General features: G+C 46.7%; 1 protein-coding gene across 2 annotated transcripts in view; it reads right to left on the bottom strand.

The window, feature by feature from the left end:
- LITAF (lipopolysaccharide induced TNF factor) overlaps positions 1–22,067 on the bottom strand; it is a 36,208-nt gene that overhangs the window by 3,694 nt on the left and 10,447 nt on the right. Inside the window, exons 1-3 of one of the 2 annotated variants that reach the window (XM_077918630.1) lie at positions 7,237–7,437; positions 1,763–1,953; positions 59–215 (exon numbers count right to left, since the gene is read on the bottom strand). In XM_077918630.1, the coding sequence (XP_077774756.1) occupies positions 59–215; positions 1,763–1,949 (344 nt within the window). In that variant the 5' untranslated portion in view covers positions 1,950–1,953; positions 7,237–7,437. Of the gene's footprint in view, positions 1–58; positions 216–1,762; positions 1,954–7,236; positions 7,438–22,067 lie in introns of those variants that run through there. The other variant, XM_028706500.2, reaches the window with a different exon arrangement.

Raw genomic sequence — 22,067 nt, 5'->3', positions numbered from 1 at the left:
CTGGCTTAATGCATACAAGAGATCAGCATACAAAGGCAGCTGGCAAGGACCTACTTACCCCACCAGGAAGAGGCCGCCACAAGCCAGCCAGGTCAGCGCCCCAGAGGTGAACGAGAGGCGCGTCAAAATGGTTTTTTGACACGCAGGGCAGTTCATCTGGACAGGACGGTCGTGGAAGACCAGCGGTGCCTGGACGTAAACCGTCTGAACGGTAACTGGGGCAGCAGAGGAGGCAAAGAGACAAGGGCGAGAGGGTCACACTCCTTTCCTGCTCAACCTCGGACTCCCTCTTCCTCCTCAACACCCGGGCGAAAGTGCCTTGCATAACCAGCTCGCCAGAAGCTCAGATCCGCCGGGAGAAAAGCCACCCCAATGGGAAATCAAAACGAACCATCTCAAGGAGGATGCAAGAGGCTTCCTCTTCTGTCTTGGCTCCTGGCTTTCAGATGCCGACATGGCTGAACCCCCAAGAAGGGAACAGGGGATGTTGCTGGGCTGCAGCTCAGCCTGGGCGACGGTCAGAGACCATGATGGGAGCTGCAGTCCAGCTGTGTCTGGAGGGTTATGGGGTTCAGTCTGAGGGGCACGTGCTGATGTTATAAAGGCCTGGGGTCTCGTTTGCACTGTGCGTTTAAAGCACTACGCTACTGTCGCTTCAAGGAATCCTATCCCTCCCATGGTGGCAGCCAAGTAGAGAAACAAGAAGAGTTCATACCGAGTCTTTTACAGTGGTACCTTGGTACTCAAACGGCTTGGCTCCCAAACAAATCGGCTCCCGAACGCCACAAACCCGGAAGTAAGTGTTCCGGTTTTCGAACATTTTTCAGAAGCCAAATATCCGATGCAACTTCTGCTTGAGTGCAGGAAGCTCCTGCAGCCAATCAGAAGCCGCGCCTTGGTTTTTGGATGGTTTTGGGAGTCGAACGAATTAAGTTAGAGAACCAAGGTACCACTGTATTTAATATTCACAGAGAGAGATGTAGAAATGTCATCTCTCTTAGACAATAGCGTTGCTCCAAGTCCCACCCGCTCCATCTCTCCTATTCTACATCACCCCTGTGCTGGCTGATCTGTGCTTTCTGCCTCTGAGTTTTCTGTTCTCCTACTCTCAATGCCCGCCGGGTCCTGAGAGAGTGAGGGGTCCGAAATGCTTTCTAAAAACACTGAGTCTGTCGGCTGCCTCTCCCCTGGTGCTGCTTCTTCTTTCTGCCCCTCTCCCAATATTTCCCAGCTTCTCCCCTCTGCAGCCTCTGAACGATGCCCTTCTGCAAACCACTGTTCTGAATCTATACTGTCCTCCTCAGGAAGGTTCAGGAGGGGAGGGCGGTCTCCACCATTCCTCCTCAGTCCAGTCCTTGACAGCTACTTCTTTAAACAGCCACGACTCCCCCCAAGGAATCCTGGGAAGTGTAGTTTGTTGAGGGTGCTGGGAGTTGTTCGGAGGCCCTTGTTCCCCTCATGGAGCTACAGTTCCCAGAGTGCTTTAAACACCAATCCCAATTCCTAGGGAACCGAAGCTCTGTGAGGGGAACAAGGACCTCTGAACAACTCCCAGCACCCTCAACAAACTACACTTCCCAGGATTCCTTGGGGGGAGTCGTGGCTGTTTAAAGAGGTATCGTAGCGCTGTTGATTTAGAGCACTGGTGGGCTCCAGTTCTGCTCAGAGGGTACCGGGGGACCTTATATTTATAGCCTTCAATCTTCCGGACGGAAGGAAAGTGGGGCGTAAGTGGACCAAGATGGTGCAGTTGAAGGCTTACCTGGTTGGGGACCTCCTATGACTCCAGGTTGCATGCCATATGGCGGTGCCTGTTGGCCTTTCATATTTGGTCCAGGCCCTGGCCCCGGGACGGGATAGGGCTGGGGGTAGGGAGCAGAATGGATGCCGGTTGTCTCGGTGTAAGGAGGAGGCTGGGCCCCCTGAAAGCCAGGAGCAGATGGATCCATTTTTCTGGGAGACAGAAAAGGAAAAGGCATGCATGTTATTATTTCCTCAATATCTCGCCCTTCGTCCCAAAGGATGCAAATGCATCAAAAACACACCTTTTTTAAAAAAAAAAAAGTATTCTAAACGTAAGCTAGTGTTAAAAGCTTATCTTTCATATATAGATATATTATTAAATAAAATGAAGAGCATAAATAAATGTTTTTACAGGTTGAAAGCAGCAGAAAGTATTCGTTCATTTATTCATTCGTCTGTTCTCCACCTTTCCCCCTGATGGGATTCAAGGCAGCATGCAGATAAAACCAAGAATTGCTTAAAAACCAGAATCGCTGCAGAATTGTTGGATATTGATAAAGTTATCACTGATCTTCTTGTTCCAAAACATTACAAAAAACGTCCATTTTCCCGTAAATCTTAGGCTGGTTTATATGTATTCTTTTAGCTCAGTCATAGTTACCATGGACTACATTTCCTCAATCCATTCAGATACAATCACAGATATGCTCCACAAAGGGGGAGCCACCACCCAAAAGGCCCTGTTATGCATCAGCACCAACTAGGCAGCCCCTAGTGGTGACACCACCAGCGAGGTGGGCATAGAATGTAGGTGTCGTGCTTAGTAGCCACTTGTCTTATCCTCCACTGGTTGTCTTAACTGAAAGAAGGAACTTCAGAATTAAAGGGAGATACAGATAGAGGAAGGAGGTGGTCTGAAGAACATGTGAACCACCCTGAGACCTTCAGGTATAGGGCGGTATAGAAAAATAAAAATAAAATCAGACAAGCCATGCTGGACCAGGCCAAAGGCCTACCTGCTGTCACAATGACCAATGGTGCTGTCACAATGGGAAACCTGAAAGATGGGAAACCTGCAACCAGGAGCTTAGCACAACCACAGTCTCCTCAATTGCGAGTCCCAGGAACTGTTCAGAGGCCTCCAGCAAGGCTCTGAATAATCAGAAGGAACAACGGCAGCAGTATTAATTTTAAGGCCAGCTAAAAATAGTCATGTTCTTAACTGGCTTTTGACATCATTGTTAATGCTTCTGCCTTTGTTAATTCTGATAAACTAAACAGAGCGGTACTTTGTACAGTAGCTCTGCAGAAAAAGCCATAAACAAAAGATTATTATTTTTTAACTGCATTCAAAAAGCCTAGAAACCGTGGGTGACAACTTAAAGGAAGGAGATGGACTCGCCAGGTGACCAGTCACAGCCTCCCAGCCTAATCTACCTCACAGGGTTGTTTTGAGGATAAAAGGGGAAAGGGAGGGTGAGAAAACCACCTCAACCTGGAAAAGCAGTGTGTGAATGTACTACTACTAATCATAGTGAGAAGTATCCCAAAAGGAATAGATTTCTCCTCTTCTGACAAGACTCTTAAAAGTGAATGCATTGCTGGCCTACTAGACCCAGGAAAGGGAATCTGTGGCTCTCCAGATGTTGCCCCATCATCTCTGGCCACTGGCCATGCTGACTGGGGCTGATGGGAGTCCAACAACATCTGGAGGGACACAACCAGGGCTAGAAAGTCATACACAGGCACCCCCAAACTTGGCCCTCCAGATGTTTTGGGACTACAACTCCCATCATCCCTAGCTAACAGGACCAGCGGTCAGGGATGATGGGAAATGTAGTCCCAAAACAGCTGGAAGGCTGAGTTTGGGGGTGCCTGGTGGTATGTATAAGCTAATCGCCAAATGCCATCTTAAACCTAGGTTGTGATCACCACAACAGAAAACCAGGCACCATGTTTTCCTCCAGTGGTGTTGTTGCTGTTGATTTCATTTCTATGCATCTTTATATTTTAAAGAAAAAAATCTCAAAGCGCTTTACAACACATTAAAACATCAAAGGAAACAATCCAGAATTAAACAAATTCAAGCTTCCAGGAAAATGTTTCAGATCCTTCTCAGAGTGAGATTTGGCTTTCCCTATTTGCCTACTTAATTTATAGAGCAGCCCCATAGCAGAAGGACTCTAGGGAGCCAGTGTGGTACAGTGGTTAGAGTGTCGGACCAGGACCTGGGAGATCAGGGTTCAAATCCCCACTCGGTCCTGAAGCTCAGTGGGTGAACTTGGGCCAGTCACAGCCTCTTAACCTCCCTCACAGGGTTGTTGTAGGAGGGGGGAAAGCCCTGTACTCCTTGGAGAGAAAGGTGGGGTTGAAATCAATTAACAGCAGACACTCACTCTTGAGAAGAAGAAGAGGAGGAGTTTGGATTTGATATCCCGCTTTATCACTACCTGAAGGAGTCTCAAAGCGGCTCACATTCTCCTTTCCCTTCCTCCCCCACAACAAACACTCTGTGAGGTGAGTGAGGCTGAGAGACTTCAGAGAAGTGTGACTAGCCCAAGGTCACCCAGCAGCTGCATGTGGAGGAGCGGGGAATCGAACCCGGTTCCCCAGATTACGAGTCTACCGCTCTTAACCACTACACCACACTGGCTCTTGAGATGTTGAACAGCCGGCTAGCTGTCCATGGGAGATTCAGAAGCAGAAGCAACTCCTAGCTGCTTCAACATCCAGTGGTTAACCCAGACAAAAATATGACTTTCCACTTCCATCTATTAGCCAACCGCAACCTTTGCATGCCCCGCATCCTGCATTAAGCCAATCTTTCTCCAGAAAGAAACAAATGGCTACGTAAGCAAACTTGCGGCAACGAATTTCCCCATCCAGTTGCGCAAAGCATTGAGCTGTCTTTGGGATCAGCGGGTTCTTTTATTGCTTATCGGTTCACTGGTATTTTATCTGCAAGTATATCTTACCATCACTACCCAACAGCTACATGTGCAATACTACCCACAAAACCCACGTAGGGGGAAAAAAACCCCACAAGCTGCAAGATGGAGCAGGTTGGAGCCACCAGCCTTCAAGAGATCAGATCACACATGCAGGCCAGAAGACCCCACGGTGCCATAAGCAGAGTGAAAATGTGTTGCGGGAAGAACTGGGAGAGAGAATAAGGATCTCCTTATGGGAAAACCCTGTGTCAGCAGCTCCAGTGACTTCTATGGGGCACAAAGCTAGGCAATGCATATGGAGGTCCTGGGCTACCCAGATGGCAAGACACACACACCCTGCCTCACTGATTATATAATACAGAGGTACCTCGGGTTAAGTACTTAATTCGTTCCAAAGGTCCGTTCTTTACCTGAAACTGGTCTTAACCTGAAGCACCACTTTAGCTAATGGGTCCTCCTGCTGCCACTGCGCCGCTGGAGCACGATTTCTGTTCTCATCCTGAAGCAAAGTTCTTAACCCGAGGTACTATTTCTGGGTTAGCGGAGTCTGTAACCTGAAGTGTATGTAACCTGAGGTACCACTGTACAGGCACGTCCAACAGGTAGATTGTGACCTACCGGTAGATCACTGAACATCTGTGGTTGAACGCTGGTAGATCAACAACTTTGGCTCCCCTAAAAAACAGGCCTTCCTTGTTCCTAAAAAACAACTTTGACCTGAACCCCCAAAAAGTGGGTTGATCACTGTCAGTTTTTAACTCTGAGTAGATCACACAGCCTCTTGGGAGTTGGCCACCCCTGATATAATACAATCATACCTCGGGTTACAGACACTTCAGGTTGTGGGTTTTTGGGTTGCACACCACGCCGAACCTGGAAGTACCGGAATGGGTTAAAGTCTGGGTGCGAGGCTGCTCTGCCACCCAGCTCGTCGGACTAAGTCCGCGGGTCCCTGCAGAGGAAAATGAGCTCAGCCAGAGACAGGAGCAAACTGCAGAAGATCCAAGTTTATTGCGCAACAGGTTCAAGGCGAGATTGAACAGCGAGAAAGGGGTGACATGAACTTTTGAAACTTCCCTCCATGTCCCAGAATACAGTGCAAAATACATCCCAGTTACATCATGAATACATTAAGAAGAGGTTGGGTTACACAGATTACATCATGAATACATTAAGAAGAGGTTGGGTTACACAGGATTAACATATGGAGGAGGGAGGGGGGAATATGCAGAGCTGGAGATATGCGCAGATAAGCGCTTCCTGAGTGCCGGTGATGGGAAGACAATGGTCCATGTATGCATGGTCTGCCACCTGGCATTGCCCGCAGGAAAGGCTTGGCAGAGTGATTTGACAGGATTAGGGTCTTGACACCTTGCTTGAGGGATTATGGAGGACAGGGGAGGTGTCATGGAGTCCTAGAGAAATTGAGCAAATTGGCACGTTGATTTTCTATGAATTTTATAGATTTTAGTCCCTTTTGACATTGACAATTGGAAATAAATGGATATATTGTAGCGAAGAAGAAGGTGAAGAAGACATGCCCCCCCTTCCATATCACAGCGCAGAAGCGCCAAATCACAGCCCGCGCATGCGCAGATGCGGTAATGCGGGTTGCGAACACTGCAGGTTGCGAACGTGTCTCCCACACGGATCACGTTCTCAACTCGAGCATCCACTGTAAATCCACATACAAGCAAATGATCTTAAAAGCTGTAATGTTTAACCAGCTGTATTAGTAAACCAAAACGGGTTTCCTCCCACCAACCAAAGGACCCCACAATCAAATGAAGCGGCAGGTTTATTTTCAACCATTGAATCTTTAAAATACAGTGGTACCTCAGGTTACATATGCTTCAGGTGACAGACTCTGCTAACCCAGAAAGAGTGCTTCAGGTTAAGAACTTTGCTTCAGGATGAAAACAGAAATCGTGCTCCGGCGGTGTGGCAGCCGCAGGAGGCCCCATTAGCTAAAGTGGTGCTTCAGGTTAAGAACAGTTTCAGGTTAAGAACAGACCTCCAGAACGAATTAAGTACTTAACCCGAGGTAAGGTAAAGGTAAAGGGACCCCTGACCATTAGGTCCAGTTGTGACTGACTCTGGGGTTGCGGCGCTCATCTCGCTTTATTTGGCCGAGGGAGCCGGCATACAGCTTCCGGGTCATGGGGCCAGCATGACTAAGCTGCTTCTGGCGAACCAGGGCAGCGCACGGAAACGCCGTTTACCTTCCCGCCGGAGCGGTACCTATTTATCTACTTGCACGTTGACATGCTTTCGAACTGCTAGGTTGGCAGGAGCTGGGACCGAGCAATGGGAGCTCACTCCGTCACGGGGATTCAAACCGCCGACCTTCTGATCGGCAAGTCCTGGGCTCTGTGGTTTAACCCACAGCACCACCTGCGTCCCCGAGGTACCACTGTACATAAATGTAAAGGGTGCCATTCCCTTCAGAACCACATGTAACCAAATAAACACCCCGTGTTTCTTTATCTGGGAAGCAGGCTCAGTCGTTTCCGGGAGGTGGAACAAAAAGAACAAGTCTCACCGCTTGGCCTGGCAAGGCGCCTGCAGGTGGTTCAAGTCCTCGGCTTCCAAATGTGAAAAGGGGGTTTGCAGAGCACAGCCATGCGGAGCGAGGAATAAATAATGCAGATGGCACCAGATGCTTTCAGCAGCCCAAAGTACACAGTATGATAAGAGGATGCCGGCTTCCTGTCCAAGCTGGTATGTTTGCTCAGGGAACAGCTCTATTCTCTTTCCAAAGATACTCTTCCACCTACCTGGCCTGCAATGAAGCATAAACTTCCGTGTTGTAGACATTGCATATATATAATTTATACATGCAGGCTGAAAAGGCCTTTTTTTTTTTTTTTTTACAGTACGCATTTAGCATCTCTCTAAGAAATTGCCAGTCTAATCAAGCTGCTTGGTGGCACAAATGCATTGTATTAAAAAGCATATGTCAGAGATACCAGCCTCACTTCTCTATGTTTTTTTTTAATTCTTTTCTTCCTCCAAACCTTTATTAGGCATTACAGATGTAGACCATCTTAAAACACCCATGTGCAACATTTTTAAAAACATATACAAAGAAGCAGCCATATAAGACATATAGTAACAGAAATTGTCATGGGAGTGTCTTCCCGGCTAAATGGTGCCAATAGGAGATACTATTGACAGAAACTCAGCCACCTCCAGCTTAATATCAGACAGGTGGAATTTGATATCTTCATTGTGCCATGATGCTAAGCTACCCAAAAAGGGGGATAACACGTGTTTACGTAGCTGGTTGTATAGTGGACAGTAGAAAAGAATATGTTCTACTGTGTCCGGCACATTCAAATAACTTCCACAATGTCTATCATTTCTAGGGATGTTTAACAAAAGCTGAGGGAGAAATGTTCAGCTAGGTAAAGGTAAAGGTACCCCTGCCCATACGGGCCAGTCTTGACAGACTCTAGGGTTGTGCGCCCATCTCACTCAAGAGGCCGGGGGCCAGCGCTGTCCGCAGACACTTCCTGGTCACGTGGCCAGCGTGACAAGCTGCATCTGGCGAGCCAGCGCAGCACACGGAACGCCGTTTACCTTCCCGCTGGTAAGCGGTCCCTATTTATCTACTTGCACCCGGGGGTGCTTTCAAACTGCTAGGTTGGCGGGCGCTGGGACTGAGCAACGGGAGAGCACCCCGCCGCGGGGATTCGAACCGCTGACCTTTCGATCGGCAAGTCCTAGGCACTGAGGCTTTAACCCACAGCGCCACCCGCGTCCCATTGCGTTGGGCTGGAATTACCATACTTTTCCGTGTATAAGATGACCCACAATTTTGAACATAATTTTGAAGTAAAAAAACCTAGTCTTATACACAGATACAATCTCCCCCCATTTTCTCAATTTGGAGTCCCCCCAAATTGCGGGCATCTTATACATGGGAGCGTCTTGTACACGGAAAAATACGTTATTAACTTTGAGACATAAGTCATCCTGTTATTGGTTGTATTAAAACCACAGGACTTGGGGGAGCAGATTTGATTTACAGCTGACTCAATGTTCTGTTTTTCAATATCCCTTATCTAATTTGGATATTGCAATAAATGTATTGCTCACTAGAATTACACAATAATTCCAAGTCAACACCAATAAATTGAATTTTGGTGTGTATGAGTTGGAGCCATCTGGATTTATAGGAGTCCTTAAGTAAGTCAGAAAGCAGACTTGACGGTTGGGAACGGAAATGGCAATGAAGTCAGTATTTTATAGTGCTAGTCCACGCTCAATATTCCATCACGTGTAAACCTCATTCTGTACACATTGACTCATACTTGATTGGGACTCATACTTGATTGAATTTGCCCAAGGACAGGTCTCAAGAAACTTGAGTGTATCTTATCTAAATCACTATTATATAAAGGTAAAGAGACCCCTGACCACTAGGTCCCATCACGGACAACTCTGGGGTTGCGGCGCTCATCTCGCTTTATTGGCCGAGGGAGCCGGCGTACAGCTTCTGGGTCATGTGGCCAGCATGACTAAGCCGCTTCTGGCAAACCAGAGAAGCGCACGGAAACGCCGTTTACCTTCCCGCCAGAGTGGTACCTATTTATCTACTTGCACTTGACGTGCTTTCGAACTGCTAAGTTGGCAGGAGCAGGGACCGAACAACAGGAGCTCACCCTGTCGCGGGGTTTCGAACCGTCGACCTTCCGATCGGCAAGCCCTAGGCTCTGTGGTTTAACCTACAGCGCCACCCACGTCCTCCATCCATATTGGGGTCCTAAAAAGTAGCTGCGACAACACTTTAGCTTGAAAAATCTGAACTGGCAGCTCGTATAAACCCATTACATTTCTGAGAATAAAAGCGGGGTACGTTTTGCCTGTTTTATAGCACTTGTGTGATGGTTTGACCAACTGGAGTTGCTCTGGAATAAAAGTCCGAGATAAATCTGCATCTTTACTTGCTGGATTTCTTATCCTCTTACTTTCCATTTCTCTAGTGTCCGGAAATTAGAGAAGACCAGATTTTTTTTTTTTTTGGTCTTCTCATAATTTAGAGAGAGTCTGTTAATTTCACAGTAAGAAACCAAGGAGCGTAAAAGACTATTCAAACCTATCCTTATCTGTGATAATAAGGTCATATCATCTGCATACAGTAAAAGTGTGGTCGGGTTTTGGTTGGTTTTGGGCGCATGTGATTCTATTTTGTGGGTGTGCTCTGGAAGATCTCGTGGGGGGGGAATTAAAGAGAAAAAGGGCAAGAATGCACCCTTGTTTTACACCTTTCATGTTAGGGATATCAAGAGAGGTGACCTTTGATATTGAGTTTACTTTAGCAGATGTTAAAAGGTAACTCTCTAGGTACCTGCAATTCTTTATTTTTCTCCCATCACCAATTCACTCAGAACACTTTCAAAACTAGCACGGTTAGTAGGGCCCTGGAGTGAAATGGACACCAATGTTAAGAGATGCAGGATGAACTTCAAAATAAGCTTCTTGGTTTATCAAAAGGATAGCACCAATCCTTTTTTTCCTGATGCTTTTGCTCTTATCTTGAAAATATGTCTACCCCCATTCTGCAAATAAAATAAAAAAGATTGATACTACACTACACACTGAAATGTTTAAATGTTTCTTTGGCTGTCCTTGAATCTTCATGCCACACTTGCCATCCTCTCTTGCCACACCCTTTGAGAACCACTGGAATAGGGACCTGGGAGCTCAGCCTTGCCTTTCCATCCCAAATTTCAGCCACTGTGGAAAGGGAAGCAGGGATGCGAGCTCTCCTCTCTAACCTTCCTATGGAGCGGAGAACCTTGATGTGGCTGGGGAAGGCTTTAATCAGCTTGTGTGGGGAGAAGGCTAAATAAATAATAATAATAATAATAATAATAATAATAAAAATTTATACCCAGCCCTCCCCAGCCAAAGCCAGGCTCAGGGCGGCTAACACCAATAAAATTACAATAAAAACATAATAGAAAATAAAATAAAATAAAGCAATTTAAAATACAGGTTAAAATGCAATTTAAAATGCAGCCTCATTTTAAAAGTAGCCCATAGGTCAAAACCATAAGGGGAGGGAAACATAAGGGTCAGACTGAGTCCAAACCAAAGGCCAGGCGGAACAGCTCTGTCTTGCAGGCCCTGCGGAAAGATATAAGAGGCAGCAGCGACTGAGCAGCACCCTGAACAGAAAGCTGTAACCTTTCCGTCCAGCCAAAGGCACTGCCTTTGCAGATAGGAGCACAGAACTCACCGCGGCCAACCCTGCTGTCTCGACATTCCTGCAAGGCAAGAGTGTCTCGCAAGCGAGCTCACCACTCCTCGTCTTAAAAAGCTTGGCGGGACAAGCAGGGGAACTCGTTGGGACGTCCTCGCCACTGCGGAACTCCTTATTCTGCTCCTAATTCCCGAGTCGTGACTCCTGGGCCCTGCTATGCTGCTGCCCAGTCTGCCTAAAGGTCACTTCCTTACTCCTGAGTAAGAGTCTACGGCCAAAACCTAACTTCCTGCCACAATGACAGTTAACTCCTAACTGAGCGGAACCCCCAGCCAATCGGAACTTGCTCTCACCCAGACCAACCGGGCTGAATTTACCTGGTCCAGGCCCTGCCTCGTAATATTGTAAAGTAACAGAAGGGAGAGAAAAAGAGAGACCCTCAGAACCTGTCACCAGGAACCTGGCTCTATGTAGCTTTCCAACCTTGCAAGAGTACAAAACTTAAGAGCAGATGGGTGGGGTATAAATGATAAAATTATTATTTATATTATTATTCAGACCTTTACTGTCACAGAAAATTCCTTAACCTCAAAGCATGAGCAGAAAATAACAGCTTTTTCCCTACGGGGAGGAAAGAATAGCTAACTCAAATGCTTATGAATGCAGATCTATAGTGCTCTCTGTAAGTCATAAATCATCCTCTTTTGCATGCAGAGGGTCCCAGTTCAACCTTGGCAACACCCCCAGTAAAAAGGACATGTCGCCATGAAGAAAAAGATGTGTGGTCTATCCCTGGACCAAGTGACTTTGGTTCTTTAAGTTCTCAGAGTTCTTAACCGAGCTTGAGGTTGTCATATGAACCAGCCTGATATTTAACTGATCATCCATCACAGCCAGTCCATCATCTGAACAATAAGACTTGAGAGCTGTCCTGCCCAAACATGGCAACTAGACATTCCGTTTTGGCAGTGCTGTATTAAGTATATCTGGCGCCGCAGTGCAAAGATCCCTCTGGCGCCCCCCTGCCCCATTTCCCAGAGTTGCTGACCTTTTTACGGCACTGCCGGCGGCTTTGCGGGGCTGGAGAAGGCGGGCAGCAGCAGCTCCGGTAGGGAAAATGTGAAGACTCTGGGCGCAGTGCTGCTTAAGCGAGGCGGGAGAGGCTGGCGAGCTCATGCTTGGAGCCGCAGCAGCCAGCCTCTGCCTCTTCCCTGGCGCCTGTGCCACGATGGCCACTGCAGGCAGAGGCCCCAGGCGCGGCACTGCTTCGGCGCAGCATGGCAGAGGTGGGCGAGGGCAGTGAGTTGATGCCAGGAGGCGCCGCGCCCAGCCTCCGCCTCTTCCCTGTCGCCCTCCAGAACTTGGCGCCCCGGCGCCCCACGCCACTTGCCTCTATGGGCAAGTCGCCCCTGCATTTTGGCGACTGCAACCCTGGTTTAAAAAGCCATTTGGTGCCTGGCCTATACAGTGGTACCTCGGTTTTCAAAAGTAATCTGCTCCGGAAGACCGTTCAACTTCCGAAACATTCGAAAACCAGAACATTTACTTCCGGAAAACTCAATACGGAAGCCGCATGGCATGTTTGACTTCCAAAAAGCATTCAGAAACCAAAGCAGTTACTCCTGGGTTTTCGGCGTTCGAAAACCGAAACATTTGACTTCTGAGATATTCAAAAACCGAGGTACCACTGGATCTGAGTTTCTAGCACTGACCAGGAGCAGTGCAAACTGAAATGTTTTTTGCCAGCCTCACTTGTCAGGGATTCTGAACCCAAAGCTCTAAAACGAGCCCGTAGAATTTCATAGGGCAGCCCTCAAATGCAACCACTGAATAGAGATGTTTTGCCAGGACAGGCCAGATAAGTGATTCGCATCTAGCCAGCCGTGGCAGATGCGCATGCAATGATTTACTTGCGGTTTTATTCTTAGAACTGATGGAAGCCAGAGAACTCTCCACTCTAATGACTCTGCCTGCATCAGATTTTACGGTTATCTACGCTGCTTCCTTTCCCCCTCTCTTTCTTTGTTTCCCATAATTCTTGGAAGTGTTACTGGAAATATTAACACAAACACACTTGGGATCTTTCTCACTGGTTCTGGGACTTCATGTGCCAAAAATTAGGCAAGAAGAAACAAGGCCACAAACCAACCCCCCCCCCCCCAGTGTTAAGCAACTTGACATCCTCACGTGCGATCTGACGCTCAATTTTTTTTTAAGCATATGTTTACAGATTTTTTTGAAAATGCAGGTGCAAAAAGTCAGTAAGATGTATAGCTCAATAAAAGAAAAGTGTTAACTATAACTGTGACCAAGCAACATCTTCAGTACAGTTGTACCTTGGAAGTCAAACGGAATCCATTCCGGAAGTCCATTCGACTTCCAAAACGTTCGGAAACCAAAGTGCGGCTTCTGATTGGCTGCCGGAAGCTCCTGCAGCCAATCAAAAGCCACGGAGGCCCCGTTGGACATTCGGCTTCCAAAAATAGTTCACAAACCGGAACATTCACTTCCGGGTTTGCGGTGTTCGGGAGCCAAAATGTTTGAGAACTAAGCCGTTCGAAAACCAAGCTACGACTCTATTAGGAAATAATTATTGGTGGTATTTTGTGGTATCTGAAGAAGTGTGCATGCACACGAAAGCTCATACCAATAACAAACTTAGTTGGTCTCTAAGGTGCTACTGGAAGGAATTTTTTATTATTTTGTTTCCAAAGTCTATATAAGGGCTTGTGTACCATTTTCTGGGTTCTTCCTCACTCCTGCGTGTGGCGAGTGAGGACCCTGATGCAACAGTTTAATAAAGATCAGGCTTAGTAGCTGCTTTACTTCTCAATATACTCTCGTTGGCCTCTGTTATTTTCTCCTACCGATAGAGAACCCACTTAAGGACTCTATAAGGGCTCTTAGATACCCCATAAGGGAAAGGGGGCAGTTTTTTCTTATAACACAAGGAAGGTGCAAGAGAGGAACTGAAAAGAGTTCCTTCCACTTTGACAATGTCATCGGACTAGAAAGTGAAGATGGGAAGAAGGAGAGAGCTGAAGCATCACGCTTTCAAGTTCCTCCCCATCAGTTTCTGGCTAGCGGTTCCTCTTTGGGGACGTGCAGCCATGCACAATCCTGCTGAGTCCACGGCCGATCACAGAAGTATAGACAGAACACGTAGGCTAATAACTGTTAAATCATATGTAATAGAATACTAGTATCATTCAAAAGGTAGAAATAAATCTGTTGGAGTTCATATCTACAATGTAACAAACTACTGGCGCAGAACATCAAGCCATGTGTTCAAGGTAGGCGTCAAAGGTCAGTCTCACAATGGTTATTCAAAGGTTTCAACAAGAGACGTCTCAAAAGTAAGGTTTTCTCAAATGTTTTTCAAAAGTTCCAACGGAAGACGTCCCAAAAGTCTCAAGGACAGTGTTTCCAAAATGATACTTCTGTTTCGTGATAGTCTTCATCAGCTGAAAATACAATACAGTGGTACCTCAGGTTAAGTACTTAATTCATTCTGGAGGTCCGTTCTTAACCTGAAACTGTTCTTAACCTGAAGCACCACTTTAGCTAATGGGGCCTCCTGCTGCCGCCACGCTGCCAGAGCACGATTTCTGTTCTCATCCTGAAGCAAAGTTCTTAACCCGAGGTACTATTTCTGGGTTAGCGGAGTCTGTGACCTGAAGCGTATGTAACCCAAGGTACCACTGTACAATACAATAATGCCCTTGTTATATTTGAACGCATTTTCTATAAACACCAACTTTGTTTGGATACTGATTTGGATGGTGCAGATTAATCTGTATGTGTAAATTAAGATGGATGCCGATTTATTGTACTCTGATGTTTTGTTTTGTTTTATTCTTTCTTTCCTCAATAAATTTGCCAAAAAAAAAGGAGAGAGAAGTAAATGAAAAGCTAGCTTAGCCCAGGGCAGTTTTGTACAACTTGACCTACTTTTACAGCTTTCTGGTGATGTCACATTCTGCAATTAAAAGTCAAGTCGGTCATACCTACACCAACCAGACCTCATGGAACATTTGAGAAGGCAAGTTTCCTACAGTCATGTTTCTGAGGCTTTTATTAGCATGAAACCAGCCTCCACCTAGGAAACTGTCCTTTCAAGGAAATAAGGGCAGAACTCTTAGACAAGGTTGGTAGTGTATGATGCAATCCTGGAGCACCCAGATTCCTGAAAACCTCACCTTTCATTAAGTTGCTAGTGTTAAGTTGTGGGTGAACATATCAGACGACACAGCGATTCTTCAAACAGCTCTTGTTTATTCACAGGCCAGAACAGAACTGAACTGAAGGGTTCAGCCAGCCTGCTTATATAGAGCTCCAGAACAACGTAATTGTAACAACTTTATGTAACTATCCAATCACTGAACGTCACTTTCGACTTCTTATTTGCATATGTGGACCTGAACCATCTACAGTATCCCCCTGCTGTCCCAGGGTGAGAACTTCAGTACATAACACCTAGCTGTCACGGAAGTGTCAGAAGCCCAGCGCAGTGGCTGGACGACATTTCCGGCAGTCGAGAGGAGAGGGAACTCCATGTTCCAGCTGAACCGGAATGAAACACATCTTCACTCAACTTGCAACAGACGAGCAAAGGCTGTAGAATAGCCTATGCCAACGTGGTGCACACCAGACATTTCGGACGACAAATCCCACCAGCCTGATGGGAGTTGTAGTCCAAAACATCTGCAAAGGCTGCTGGAGGATTTCCAAGCGTGCACAGGCCAAATAACACCCAGGAGCAATTGCAACCAACATAAGAAAATCTTTAATAAAAACTAGGTGTTATATACTGGGACGCGGGTGGCGCTGTGGGTTAAACCACAGAGCCTAGGACTTGCCGATCAGAAGGTCGGCGGTTCGAATCCCCGCGACGGGGTGAGCTCCCGTTGCTCGGTCCCTGCTCCTGCCAACCTAGCAGTTCAAAAGCACGTCAAAGTGCAAGTAGATAAATAGGTACCGCTCCGGAGGGAAGGTAAACGGTTTCTTTGTGCTACTCTGGTTCGCCAGAAGCGGCTTAGTCATGCTGGCCACATGACCCGGAAGCTGTACGCCGGCTCCCTCGGCCAATAAAGCGAGATGAGCGCCACAACCCCAGAGTCGGTCACGACTGGACCTAATGGTCAGGGGTCCCTTTACCTTTACCTTTACCTTTACCTTTACCTAGGTGTTATGTATGCAGTGTGTCTGCCTGAGCTTGAGTCTGGACTAAGAATTCCGAGCTCATGTGTTCTGATTCGATATGTGATGCCCAATCACAGAACAGTTCAGGATTTGGGCCTCTGCCATTGGCCCTTGAACTCAGAGTCGTGATTCGCAGCTTGGAAGTTTAGACAGCCAATCACGTTGGGAGTGAGAGTGGCCCAGGCTTTCAGGAATGTATATAAGCAGTTGCTTTGCCCGTTTCCCAGTTATGTAGTTCAATAAAGGTTCTTGGTGTTATCGCTGTGTCTTGCCTCGTGGGAACCCACCTACTTCAATTAGTTCCTGGTTTTTTTTGTAATTTCAAAAGCATCTGTGTTTGACTCTCTCCTTCTCTCCCTCCCGCAGTCCCCAACACAAAACAGTCCTATCTCATCACAAGTCCCTGAATCAGGAAGTGCTAACTACAGATATCAGCAACAGCCGCCATGACTCAGACCTGAAGAGGAAGTGGCAGAAATGCAGGGTTCATTGCACCTTCGCCAAACTTTGCAAAGCATGAGAACAGAGCTCACACCAGGACAGCCTTGTGAAAATTCTCATGCAGGGGTGGGGAACAGGATTGAGCCACATTGGTTACTGCCCTCCCCTCAGCTTGTGGATCAAATCTGACAGGCAAACAGAGCTGTCAGTACCCTGACATCACAGTGACATCAGGCAATGTTTCTTTGCAAGACCTTTGTGGTTAAAGTGCGGTGTTAAGCACTCAAGAAAGCACTTGGCGTAGGATTTTGCTGTCTTGGCCGATCCAAAATGCCTACACACCTTCCTTGGGCTGAGCCAGGTTTTCAAACTGGCATCGACTGTGACATCAGGTGTTGGGCAAACAGGTGTGGCTTGGGTGAACAGGTATCACAGGCCACACCTGGATGCATGGAATGTGGTTTGGTTATCAATGCGGTACAGAACAAGAAGGAAGCCGAAGAGAAAAGCGTCATTCATAAAGTGGTGGGCGTTTGCATAGTTATCTTAAAAGGAGAAACATTTCTGCCGGAGATCAATCCAGAGTCAGGCACAATTGTTTCCAGGTTCCCAGGTAGCTAAAGGAGCCTCTCAGAGGCAGCGTGTCCCAACAAGGAAAACAGAGAGGGAATTGGCAACTAGATATTGCCAGATGCCTCAAGGATGCCATCCACTTGGCATGCAAATCCAGCCATGATTGACAGGAACCCAAATGCTCAGACATCACACACTCTCGCCTCTCTGAAGCAATTTATCGAGCAGCTGTAAAAGAATCACTTCTCCCAGTAAGTTACAAGGCAGAAGATTCGAGAAGGAAGCTGGAATTCCCCGAAGCGAAGTTTTAAAGAATGGGCCAAAGAAACAGGCCACAAACCAAGGTCCAAATGAGCAACCCACCCCAGAAATAAAAAGCTGCCCCAGCCTCTCCTCGCTGCCTGTTCCTCAAAGTGAAAATCGTGGGTTTCGTTTTTGCTGTTGGACATATGTTTCCTCCAAATCAGGCTCTCACCAAGACAATAATTTCATTCAGACAGGGGCCGGTCACCCCCCACAGTAACTGCAAGGGCGAAAACTATTTCCAGAGATGAATTGCGTGTTGAGTACGGGGGCTTTTTAGTGGTGGCCCCTCAATTCTCGCTTGGTGTTGAATTCTTTTTCAATGCTGTACAAAGTCCCTCTCCCCATATCCTCCAGTACTTAAGGCATTTATATACTCAGTGTTTCCAAGTGGCCCACATGCCAATAAACCGTGCTGGGAACAAAGCAATTTAAAAAATCACCATAAAACCCAACGGAAGCCTGAACGCTTCAAAAACATAGTACAAAAAACTATTTGTACAGTTCACACATTGCTGCTTGCAGTTTCTGTTGCACCACCTGCCTGCTTGCAGTGGAAAGTCGCTACACCTGTCCTCACTAACTTAAGAACGTAAGAAGAGCCTGTTGGATCCGCCCAATGGCTACTTTAGTTCAGCATCCTCTTGATGCGGCCAATCAGATGCCTCAATGGGAAGCCCAGAAGCAGAACCCAAAGCACAAGAGTCCTCTCGCCTCCTGTGGTTTCCTGCAATTGCTATTCAGCAGTATTGCTTCCTCCAGCTGTGGAGGCAGAGCTTAGACATCCTGGGTAAAGGTAAAGGTAAAGGGACCCCTGACCATTAGGTCCAGTTGTGGAAGACTCTGGGGTTGCAGCACTCATCTCGCTTTATTGGCCGAGGGAGCCGGCGTACAGCTTCTGGGTCATGTGGCCAGCATGACTAAGCCGCTTCTGGCGAGCCAGAGCAGCGCACAGAAATGCCGTTTACCTTCCTGCCAGAGCGGTACCTATTTATCTCCTTGCACTTGGACGTGCTTTCGAACTGCTAGGTTGGCAGGAGCAGGGACCGAGCAACGGGAGCTCACCCCGTGGCGGGGATTCGAACCGCCAACCTTCTGATCGGCAAGCCCTAGGCTCTGTGGTTTAACCCACAGCACCACCCACGTCCCAGACATCCTGGGTAGTACCCGTCAATAGTTTTCTCCTTCATGAAACTGCCCAATCCTCTTTTGAAGCCACCCAAATTGGTGACCATCACCATTTCGTACTGGAGCAAGGAGGAAAGGTGGGATATAAAGGAGAGCCAGCTGTAATAGCTCAGCTGAGAGCGAGCACGAGACTCTAAATCGCAGAGTCCTGGGTTTGAGCCACGCCTTGGGCCAAAACATTCCTGCGTTGCAGGGGGGGTTGGGCTAGATGACCCTCAGGGTCCCTTCCAACTGGATGATTCTGTGGTTCATAAGCAAACAATAACATAGGAAAATGGTACTCTGGGGGCTAGACGGGTATGCAAAGCAGACGTGCCTCTTCTCCATCCTGCTAAACAGCCTTCACCAAGGACCTCAACAGGAAAGCAGCTCACATGGAAGAGACAACCATCCTTTTTAAAAAACTATGGTTCCAAACCAAGTTACTTATCATTTATTTGCTGTATCGATTAGGTACCTCTTAATTAAGCAAGTCCTCTTTGGGATCTCACAAAGGTAATAGATTTTCTTATCAGATTCCTTATATTTACATTACAAAACATTTCAATTCAAACCGACAAATGTTTTCAGGTGTTTGCAGTTTTCTTTCATATAAAATATAAATCTGTTCCAGTCCTTTTGAAACAGTTCGTCGCGCTGATGGTAAAAAAGTACAGTGGTGCCTCGCAAGACGAAAGAATCCATTCCGCGAGTCTCTTCGTCTTGTGGTTTTTTCGTCTTGCGAAGCAAGCCCATTAGCGGCTTAGCGGATTAGCGCTATTAGCGGCTTAGCGGGCTTAGCGGATCAGCTGATAAGCGGCTTAGCGGATCAGCTGATAAGCGGTTTAGCAGCTTAGTGGATCAGCTGTTAAGCGGCTTAGCGGATCAGCTGATAAGCGGCTTAGCGGCTTGGGAAAGGGGGGGGGAAACCTGCAGGAACTCGCAAGACATTTTCGTCTTGCGAAGCAAGCCCATAGGAAATTCGTTTTGCGAAGCACCTCCAAAACAGAAAACCCTTTCGTCTTGTGAGGCATTCGTCTTGCGGGGCACCACTGTAATTATAGAAATGCCAAGAACTCAGAATGATGTTTGGAAGTCAGAAAGAGGGAGGGAAGGAGGTTGATGCTCTGTTAGAGCGCTGTATTAAGTTATAGATTTATGTACAAAATGTGAATATGACAAAGATGGAAAACTTAATAAAAATATTTGGGGGGGGGATGTAATAGATTTTAAAATCCAATCCTTCAAACCCCAGCAAATGCAGGAGTGAAAACACAAGGGAATAGCCTGTAGCTCATGGGCAGAGCAACCGCCCTGCGCCCAGAAGGTCCCGGGTTCAAGCCCCACAGCAACCACGAGGTGGGGCTCAGAGATGCCCTTATCTAAACCCCTGGAAAGCCGCCAGCAAGTCAGCATAGAAAGAGCTGAGATAAATGGATAAAGTGCCTGACGTAGCGAAGGCAGCTTCCTGAATAATCATATTTAGATATTCTGCCCTTCCGTTTAACTGGAAATGTTACAATGTCTAGTTTATTGTACAGTTATATGGAAGTAGGGTTAAAATAAAATTACAGAACCAGACTGAAGCAGCACAAGTGTCAACAGGCCTAGAAGAATAAGGCAAAAGGTGCCGTTTGTAAGTAAAATAATTTCTTCCCAACTGAGATTAGATAAGCCCCCTCCCGGATGGACTGTCCTCCAGGCATTTTAAAGGCAGCGTTCAGGCTTCCGTTGGGTTTTATGGAGATTTTTTTAATTGCTTTGTTCCCAGCATGGTTTATTGGCAAGTAGGCCACTTAGAAACACTGAGTATATAAACGCCTTAAGTATCGGAGGATATGGGGAGAGGGACTTTGTACGGCATTGAAAGAGAATTCGACACCAAGTGAGAATTGAGGGGCCACCACTAAAAAGCCCCTGTGCTCAGCACGCAACTCATCTCTGAAAGACTCACTCAAAGGAAGACTTGGAAAGAAGCAGCTGAACGTTTGGGGGAAGTGATAACACAACCACCTGCCCATCAGCCAATGTCAGCTGATGGAGAAGGTTTAATCCTGCTGGGTGCTTATGTATGCCACTACAGCAGCAAGAATGTTGATTGCGCAAAATTGGAAGACTGGAGAAATACCAACTAAAGAAAAATGGCAAGAGAAGTTGATGAACTATGTAGAACTGGCAAAGATGACAGATAGACTAAGAGAAAAAGACAACAGAAGCTTTGAAAAAGAACCATTCATATTATATTTGCAGAAACAAAGAAAGTCAGTAGACTCGATGGCAGGATTTAAATAAACATTCACATTATTAGCATTAGAAAATGTTTAGAAGATAGTGAAATATGATGATGTATTTACTGTTGGGAAGTTGAGGGAAGCCTTGGAGGGGAGAGAGGGAGGAATATATAGTAAATGTTAAGAATCTGAGATGTATGTAATGAATGAAAAAGAAAAATGAATAAAAAAAATTACAAAATAAATCCTGCTGCGTGCTGTTCTACCAGCATGTTCCGTGTGTGGAATCTGCTAGCAATGCAAATCACTTCAGGGGTCAGGTCTGAAGCTCCCCTTCCTCAGCTTGTGAGCAAAGTGCTACCCCCATGGATCAACTTCTAACAGGTGGGCGGGATTGCTCACCTATCAGTCACCTGACATCGTCATGACAACCAGTGACTGGCCGGGAGGTGACTCATCCCACCTGTCAAAGTTGGCCTTTGGGTGGGGGAAAGCTCTACCCGGGTGGGCCAAAATATTCCCCACCCCTGAGATACAGGGAAACTCTTTTGACGCAGGACTGTTCCTTCGCCCTCGTCATGAGCAAAAGTCATGAGGACGTCATATGATAACTTTGGCCAAGGTGAGCCACACCCAGGCCAGTAGCAAGATGGAGGATCTGCCCCACTGATAAGGCGATTGATCATTAACCCGTGCAGCTTTGCCCCAGCCTTGACAGCTGTAAAGGAGGCAGTTAAAGGGGAGCAAAGGTTCATCTCCCAGAGCTGCTTAGATACCTTTATCTTTAAGGGCCAGGCAAAAACGTTTCTCTATAACCCGAGCCTGAGATGACTAACATCCTATGCCCTTTTAAATGTGTTTGTGGGAATGGGGGTTATTGGTTGGCTTGTATTTTATTATGTATTTTGTGTTCTCATTTTGTATTTTTATGTTGTGAACCGCCCTGTGATCTTTAGATGAAGGGCGGTATACTAATTTAATAATAATAGCTGTTTTTCTAGAAAAAGAGTAGCCGGAACTCACCATGAACACTTCCCTTGTTCTCTTTTAATGGCAATGGTACCCACCTGAGAGGTGTCAGAACTGAGTTCTGGTGAGTTCCAGCTTTCGAAAAACCCTAATAATAATAATAATAATAATAATAAAACTAAAGTTCTGATCAGCCCTAGCCAGCACATTGGCAAAGGCTGTTTTTTTTTACATTTAAATCAGTGTAAAGCTCTTATGGAAGGGACGTGGGTGGCG

The sequence above is a fragment of the Podarcis muralis genome, chromosome 14 (assembly GCF_964188315.1).
Source record: "Podarcis muralis chromosome 14, rPodMur119.hap1.1, whole genome shotgun sequence".
Taxonomy (NCBI): domain Eukaryota; kingdom Metazoa; phylum Chordata; class Lepidosauria; order Squamata; family Lacertidae; genus Podarcis; species Podarcis muralis.
The sequence above is the reverse complement of the archived record's forward strand: the minus strand, read 5'-3'. Positions and strand labels throughout refer to the sequence as shown.